Raw genomic sequence first — 8,769 nt, 5'->3', positions numbered from 1 at the left:
ACAGTATAATTTATAAAAACTATTTTAAAAAATTGCTATGTGAATGAGAACATGTAGCACATATAAAATAGTTGTTATCCCTATTTGGCTGCAAAAGTGGAAATATGTTTTAAAGGTTAATGCAAGTACTTGTAGAAACCTATACTTTTGCAGTGTTAACTTAGAAATACCGCGTTTCCCCGAAAATAAGACACTGTCTTATATTTTTTTGGGCTCAAAAAATCACACTAGGTCTTATTTTTTTTGTTTCTAGTGTACAACAATCCACACTTATTCATGTACAGCAGTCTACATGTATTCATGTACAAAAATATGGTGATCAGGGCAATCAGGGGTGCCGTACCTTTCCAAGAGCAACTTGCTAACCAATCGCTGGCCAGAATGAGCGAAGCGCACTTTCACTATCGATTCCTCACAGGCGGAGTGCATTTGGTATCACTCCGCCTGTGACAGGAGCCGGCGCCATAGAGGAGGCATCAGCTTATGCGGCTCTGCTCCCTCCGCTGCCGCCTCGCTTCCTCTAGCGCTGGCTTCATTGGCACCACCGATTCTGTCCCGCGGCTCTTCCAAGTTCCCCCTTATGCCACCACCGACCCTGCGAATGGTCACAACTAGGTCTTATTTTTGGAGGTAGGTCTTATATTTTAGCAATTCCCAAAAATAGTACTAGGTCTTATTTTCGGGGTAGGTCTTATTTTCGGGGAACAGGGTATGTTAGTCCATAGCAGGTTAGCTTTCTGATTGGGTGATAGGGTTTAAAGCAGGTTCAAAGATTCAGGTCAGACTTGCTCTTTCACTGCCAGGCCTAGCTCTCCACTTTTAACCCCAGGTGGCCAGACCATTGTTTGCATTTTTTTTTTTTCACTTTTTTTGTTTGTTTATTTTTTACTTGCAGCTTTAAAAGTTTGTAAAACACTCCCCAAACCATTAATTAACAGGAACTGTAGAATACAAAGTTGGTGCTGTTGTTTATTTCTCTAGAATTGTGCAAAAGCTCATAAAAGCAGTATTTCCTATAAAAAAAAAGAAAACCACTAAACATTAGCGCACACTAACACACCAAGACTTAGAACATTCCTGCTATATCTAAAAGTTAACTAGTGAGTTTATAACATTTTGTAAATTTAAGATTGAACCTACACTTTTAATACACTTTTTTTATTTTTTATTTTCTTCAGGACTTCTTCTGAACGTTTGGATTCATCTCTGAATGTGTTATCGAGAGCATTAGAACATAACCGAGACAATCAAGAAATCTGGGACCACTATCTTAAATTGTTTTCTAAAAGGGGGATTGCAGAAGAAATTCAGGAAATGTGTGAGATGGCTGTGGAATATGCCCCTTCCTTTCAGATTTGGTGGAGTGTACGTGCTTTCATTCTGTTTAGTTGATTTGTGTTTACTTTGTGGAGCCACACTGAGTCCTGACGGCCAGTGCTAAAATTTCTGCCCAAGTGATGCCTCTGTGGCGCACCCAAGGACGATTTTATTTAAGTGGTTCAAGTCCATTTCCACCTTTTTGTAAGTGATTTGCATTTATTGTGGTAATGAAGGAGTGAAGTGATGTACACATGTGCACATTTTCATGGCTCACATTTTAGGCTTTCCTGTTTTTTTTTAATGAACCTTTTATTAGGCTTTAGCCTAAAAATTCAAAGGTTTCTCCACAGCAAAATCGGACAAACACCAAGGTCGGATGGCTATTTGGCTTCATTGTAACATGATTAGCAAACAGCAGCTCTGGCTTTGCACACAATACACTGTCTGGGGGAAGGGGGGTGCCATCCTGAATACTAATGAATGGGAGAGGTGAGAGTGCTTGCAAAACACAGGCAGACATTTTGACATAAGATGAAGAGGAAAGCTAGCAAAGTATGTTTGTCCTCATACACAGCAGCTGCATATATCATAGCATGTATCATTTCCCCCTCCTCTTTTAGATTGTAAGCCCTCAGGGGCAGGGCCCTCCTTACCATCTTGTCTTGAATTGTATTGTAACTGTAATGTCTTCCTTATATTGTAAAGCGCTGCGCAAACTGTTGGCGCTATATAAATACTATGTAATAATAATAATAATAATAATATGCCTGTTTCAGGTACACTTGGGGTACATTGCTGGCATAGATTTTTTAAAAATACCTCTGCAACGGTGGAAATGGGCTTTAAGTCTGATGGCATAGGAACAAACCAGCAAGCTTACTAAAATTTTATTGAATTAAAGACAAAGGAGTTTGCTTTCGATCTAATAAATGGTAACGCTTGTTTTGGCGCACACTATGTTAAGCAGCTGCTTTGCCAATCTTTTCTGGAACTGAATGATATAGCATTAAGCACTTTGCTACTAACAGAAAAAAAAAAAGCTCAGTCTGTTCACACATTTAACAAGAAAAAATAGACCCCATTATACACAGGCCTTATTTATTTATTTTTAAGTTGGCTTTTATACCCTTTCACACTTTCTTTTTGGTATAAGATTTGTGTGTACGCATAGAAAAAACGTCTTGGAAATCCTGTCTGTATCATTTGTTTATGTATATATACTGATAGTTATTTTTCTCACCCAGTTTCTGACTTTAGAGAATTCCTTTGATGGCAAGGATCAGGTGTGCAGCCGTGCATTACAGTATCTCATGCAGCGGATACAGGAAGATCAGAGATCTGAACTGCTTTCACTGCAGTGTTTAGAAATTTTGCTGTACCGTGTGCATCTAAACTTGTTCACAGGAAGACTCCAAAATGCCCATGCCATTTTACAGGTACTGCACATAATGTTTTTTGTTTTTTTGAAAAGTAATCCTTTGTAGTCTTGGAAAGCAAGGTGCTGTTTAAAGTGACTTTTCTTAATCATGCATTACAGGACACATGAGAAGTATTCAGGTACATTGGATTATGCTGCTACCTTCAGGAGATTATAGTTGCAAAAAGAGCTGTAAGTACAGCCCAGGATAACACTTCCCACTCCCAGCATGCCTCAGATTTTTGGTAGTATCCTTGGAGGATGAATTTTGTCTTGCTTTCTCTTTTTATAAAAATACCCTTTTTTTTTCTTTTAGGGAGATTATTTAGTTACTACAGAGCCACTGTGGCTAATTTTTTGTAGTTTCTGGATTGTGTGATCCATGGCAAATGCCATGGCAGTGGCTTACGTTAACCACCAAAGAGAAACCAGAAATCTTGCAGCTCAAAGAGAAGCGGGTCTCATTCTGGCTTGGGCACAACTACAGTGGTTTACAAAAAGTATTCACCCCATTTGCTGTTTTTCTTGTTACAACCTGGAATTAAACTGGATTTTTAGGGGGGTTTGTACCAGTCCAACTATTACTTTCTCAAGGCACTGTACATGTTCTAGCCCTTTCCATCGTGCACATTCCAGGTGTGGAAAATTGGCAATCAGACTTTCTTTTAATCAACATCTGGATGCAAGAGAGCGGTCTCTTTACCCAGAGGTGTTCCAAGACCTCTGTTACAGATGGGCAATGCAGGACATGGACTTCCTGGCTTCCTGGTTCAACAACATACTGAGTAAGCCTTTCTCCAGGTCCAGAGAACCTCTTGCTGTCACAGCGGATGCTTTTGTGATTCAATTGGATCAATTCAGCCTGGTCTACGCCTTCCCTCCTCTGAAACTCCTTCCTCGCTTGATCCACAGGATTGAGATTGATGGCATCCTGGTGATTATCCTTGCACCAAAGTAACTTAGGAGGGCATGGTACTCAGATCTTATCAGCCTCCTTGGGGTCTTTTTGCCGGCCTTCCCACATTGTCCAGACCTTTTGTCCCAGGGACTAGTTTACCATGCTACTTCTCTGTCACTGCCTTTTAACATTGCACCTGGAAGGTTTATGCCTCTTGGTACAAGGCTGGAAATTTCCATCACAGGAAGGGCTTAGTGGTATAAATCTGGTCTTTCCTCCTGGTCTAGATTAGCATTTAGCCTTCAGTGCAGTGAAGTTGCAAATTATAGCCTTGGTGGTTCTTTTTCACCTACCTGTGAGGCAGGTTTCGGAGTTTGGATCGGATGGTGCTTCATGGGCTTTTTGGCATCGCTTTTCTATTTTTCACAGGTTTGCACTTATGGTTATACCGTGCTTCTTGCAGTTCTATGAGCTCAGTCAAGCCCTTTGTTAGCATGTTGGTTATTTGGGCCTGTTGCCATTTTTTGTTTGCTGTGTTGCCCAGTTTATGTTGGACTGTTTTTGAATGTCCCTGAATACTTCCCCTGTGTCTTGTAATGTACGATTATAAAAACAGGATTATTGGCTTTCCGTAAAATCCTTTTCTTGGTCTACATTACAAGGCACAAGTCCCTCCTTTTTGTTTAAGATACACTACTATTGCCAATTCCAAGTAGGGATTGAGCTGCACTGTCCTTTACAGCCAGTGTCCAATCTGCAGAGGGCAGCATTATAACCCAATGTAAATAGATTTTTCTCCTGTGTCCTGAAATGTACGACAAGAAATAGAGTTTACTAGTCAAAAATCCTATTTTTTTATCTGATTTTGACAGTGTTCCTTACTGTCCTTTTGTTGAGAAGAGGGGGCTTTGGTAAGCCACAGGTATTGTATGCAGTCAGAGCAGCATTCTCTGAACGTCAGACAAAACATTTTCTCCTTTAGAGGTGATGTCATATTCAGTAAAGCAGACTTATTTTGGCTTTGCATTCAAAGAAATGTATTTCTCATTGAAAGGTTTCTGTGCCCTCTTAACGAGTGGAAAAAAAAAAGTCATAAATCCTGTAGCTGCGGCACTTTTTTTTTTTTCTTGGCCCTCAGTCAGTTTAGGCCCCATTCACACTTTCAAATGGTGCTCAGATTTCAAATTTCTCCATGAAACTTATTTGATCAGCTTCGAGCAGGAGGTTCGCACCACACCCCCATAGCTGTTTGCATGTAATCTCACAAACTGTAATTGCCTTAGGACGATCGCATCTTGACCCAGTCTGTATCCAGGTGCAGTTGTCTGCAGGTACAACATGTATCATTACATGTGAATGGCCTGCAAACAGCTGTGGCCTGAGGAATTTACGACAAGTGATCCAGGACACTTGTGTGAATGGAGCCTTAAGGGTTTGAATGAGGACCTAGACTAGTCAGAAAGCCAATGCAGTCTGAGTCCTGCTCGAGTTTGGAGAACTCATTAGGGCAGAGTTAATTATTTAAAGGAGAACTATGGGGTTAAGTCTTCCCCATAGTTCTCCGGGTAACGGGAGGACACAAACTAGCGTCGTCTTGTCATCCTGGGCTCAGTATACCGCGAGCTGTAGCTCGCAGTATACTGAGACGCCGCAGTATACCGCGACTGCTGCTCGCGGTATACTGAGACGCCGCAGCTGAAGCGGATCCCGACAATTGTGCCGGGATACGCCCAGCTGTGTGACTGACAGCTGGCTCTGCCTATCTAGAGGCAGCCAGCTGTACCCCGCACCCGCCCGCCCCCTTTTTTACATCCATTTTCCTTCCAAGGGCCCGTGCTGCTCGACTAAAGACTCTAAAAAGAAGAATGGGAGAGCTAAGTTGGGCAGATTAATCTGCTCTGTCCTCCTATCAACATTCCTTCTCAGAACATTTGCATAAATTACATTTGATTTGGCTTGTAATCCTGCCCCTCTCTCAAGAGGCTAATAAGTCAAAATTAGGTACTTGTGCTAAATGACTTTAACAACCTGGAGTTCAGCATTGTTGGTGGTGGTTAAGGTTTATTTTCCATGATTTATTTTTTTTTTTTCCTTATGTGTCTTGTTTTTCAATATCTAACTGGATTCAATTTAATTATATTTTTTTAATATGCTTCACAGAATGCTTTAAAGTCTCCTAGTGAGAAGAGTGTAGCAGATCACCTTACTCCCCAGGATCGCTGCTTAGCATGGCTTTCTTACATTCACCTCATGGAGTACAATACTCTGCCTGCCAATTTCTATGACCCAACAAATGCAAACCCTTCCAGGATAGTTAACAAGGAGCCATTTATAATGCACGGGCTGAATTCCAAAAGTGTAAAGACTGCTCCTACCATGCTGCTTGCTCTATTTGAAGGTGTGTCAGAGTTGATATTTTGCATGCATTTTTTTTTTTTCTCCTTGCTTTTTAGCTGTAACAATTCTTGTACTGCACAGTAAGGGCATTGCTAAAGGTTGAGAGTAGTAGCTTGTCTTGTAAATTTTATTTGTTCGTTTTACATAATGGCTTTAGTCATGTTTTTAGGCAATATAAAATAAACTAAAAAGGTGTTAATAAACATTTGCAGAGGTATTAAATATCAGTAGCGGCATTATTGAAGATGTTTGTCACAGTAGCACTTGCCTTTATAGAGCTCCCTTTATAGTTAACTACTTTTTTGTCAGTGTTATAACGCAAGCCTTTAGTCTAGCTTTCATAATACAGGGTCTCTGCCTACGTCCATAACTGACGTATAGGGATGTAGTCCATGCCCCATACACACACATAAGGATACGACATGTCCTATCTATTGCTGAAGACAGGTGATCTGAGAAAGGTGTCCTATGGTGTAGAAGACAAATAAGATCTGAAAGCAAAAGTGGAAAGACGGTGGATTGAGAAAATGGATGTGCTTTGGGTGGCAAATGTTCTACGCAATGTATATTCTAAAAAAAAAAAGGCCCCTGGTTGCTCAAATTGGCCTATATACTGTGTGGATTATACCCGTGAAGTATATCCACACAGCCCAAGTATTGCATTACAGTCCTGTGATTTTATATCGTTTTATATATTTATGAAAGGATTTTCAGTAGCTGCATTAAAGCAGAAGCTGCTAAGAAATAAAAGAAATAAAATGTGCAGATGGCAAGAAATTCCTTCAGAAACTGAGCAATGCCTTTGTTGTCCACTACATTATGCATGCGCTACATTTAAAAAAAATTATTATACTTGTAAACTGAAATATTCCAGACTGTTAAAAAATAATTAAATCAATTGGATTTTCAATTGGAAATAATATCTCTGCAATATAACAAAGATGTATAGATTACCTGTTTTAAATGTTTGCAGGGTACATATTACTTTAATACAAAGCTGTTTTTACCATGTGTGCTAGAATTGCAGCTGTTCGTCAGTTTTGAAACGTGCCCCCTGTCAGCACGAGCGTTGCAAACCACAGGCTGTCTCTAAAAGCCAAGGTCCAGCACCAAGCTCAGGAGCTGAAAACTTTCAGCTCCTGAGCTTCTATGGCTTGCAGCATAGAAGTGCACTTTAGAAGCAAATAAACTCAAGACACAAGTAAACTCAGTGCTTCTGCTTTCTTTTTACATTAGGAGTGGAGTGATGTCATGGCACTCTTGAATTACTTGGGACATGTGTTACTCCCTGCAGAGATAGATCCCTGCTATAGTGATCTATTGCTGATTGAGTGTAGCCAGCAATAGATCACTGTTGGAAGTGATTTGCTGCTGCAAAGCTGCCACTGATAAGTGGAGACCTGATCCAGACCCTCCATGATTTGGTGCTGTTGCTCCAATCACCTCAGGGTCATTGTCCAACCCTAACTATACTACTTTTGGACATCCCATGATCTGTGACTGAGATCCAGTGCCCCGGACTATACGATTAACAAAATAGGATTTTTTTTTTTGCCGGCAAAATCGTGTTGGGGTACAGTAATGAATACAGGCCATTATTCTCTGTTCATATAATTCACTCCTTGTCCTTTGTAAAGGCTTGCTGGTTGTGGGTGGTGTTATATGGGGCTTCTCCTTAAAACTTTGTTGCCAGTGTCCAGTCACCTGAAGGTAGCTGCATATAACCCATGGTGTGACAGATCTTGTATCCTGTACTGTACTCCAAGCAAATAATTTTACAGGTCAAAAATCCTTTTGCCTAATTTTTTACTATTCCCACTCAAAACCAAGAAAATAAAAATGTGTCTAAATTTGCATGTAACTAAGACCCATCTGGCCCAAAAAAGTAATGTATAACACGTTGGGCTATACTATAAAACCTAAAAGATATAATATGCAAAACTGAGACTTTGCAGAAAAAAACATCCTGTTACTCTAGGGGATTTAGGGAGAAAAAGGCTTGGGGACTCATGTTAAACTCATAGGAAAATCCAGGTTCTTCTGTCCATCATCATAGAAGATAAGCGTGAAAATTAAATTTCTCTGTCGTCCATTGAGGGGGACAGCCCGATGGTAATAAACCTGGGGTTATACCAACACTTATAGAAGAAATGGACGCTAGCTAATAGAAAACAGAAGGTCAGCTGCCTAAACATTGTAACTCCTCCCTCCTCAAACCTGCTTAGTTTTGTCTTTGGGGAAATGTATGACTCTTGCTTTCTGTTATATTTTTTGCTTGAATTGGAAGATTTTCTACTACCAACAGCTACTGATAGATCCAGGCCAGATATTGGAAATCCTGGAAGTCTCTCCAGCTAGCCAATGAGCACAGGTTTTTCCAGTTCAGCTAGGATACCGATGTTCTCTCCCTGACATGTCTGCATTTGGCAGTGTCAACCCGTCTGTGTTCCAGTTAGGTCTCCGCTATTCAGATCACACAAGTGTATCTGGGGATTCCTTGCCAAGTTATCTGGGCCCGAGCTGTGCCAGTTTCTCCTGTCTCTGAAGAGTTGCGTCTTGTGATTTCTTAGCACGCTATGTGCTGTGTTGAGAACCCTTTTCCACTCCATTTCACCTGAGGCTTTAGGTTTTAATTGACTGGGTTCTTTGTAAAGGGTAATAAAATCTCTCCTTTTATTCTGAACTTGATTATGTACTTGGTTGTTTTTTTTTGGGGGGGGGGGGTTTGACTTGGTCT

General features: G+C 40.6%; 1 protein-coding gene across 1 annotated transcript in view; it reads left to right on the top strand.

Annotated features, from left to right (window-relative positions):
• Positions 1-8,769, top strand: part of ZFC3H1 (zinc finger C3H1-type containing) — an 80,837-nt gene that overhangs the window by 57,518 nt on the left and 14,550 nt on the right. Inside the window, exons 23-25 of the mRNA XM_018558061.1 lie at positions 1,179-1,365; positions 2,565-2,756; positions 5,796-6,033. Coding sequence (XP_018413563.1) covers positions 1,179-1,365; positions 2,565-2,756; positions 5,796-6,033 — 617 coding nt within the window. The remainder of the gene's footprint in view (positions 1-1,178; positions 1,366-2,564; positions 2,757-5,795; positions 6,034-8,769) is intronic.

Source organism: Nanorana parkeri, unplaced genomic scaffold (assembly GCF_000935625.1).
Source record: "Nanorana parkeri isolate BGI_ZX_2015 unplaced genomic scaffold, ASM93562v1 scaffold318, whole genome shotgun sequence".
NCBI lineage: Eukaryota > Metazoa > Chordata > Amphibia > Anura > Dicroglossidae > Nanorana > Nanorana parkeri.
Note: the sequence above shows the minus strand (reverse complement) of the source record. Positions and strands in the feature narration are given on the sequence as shown.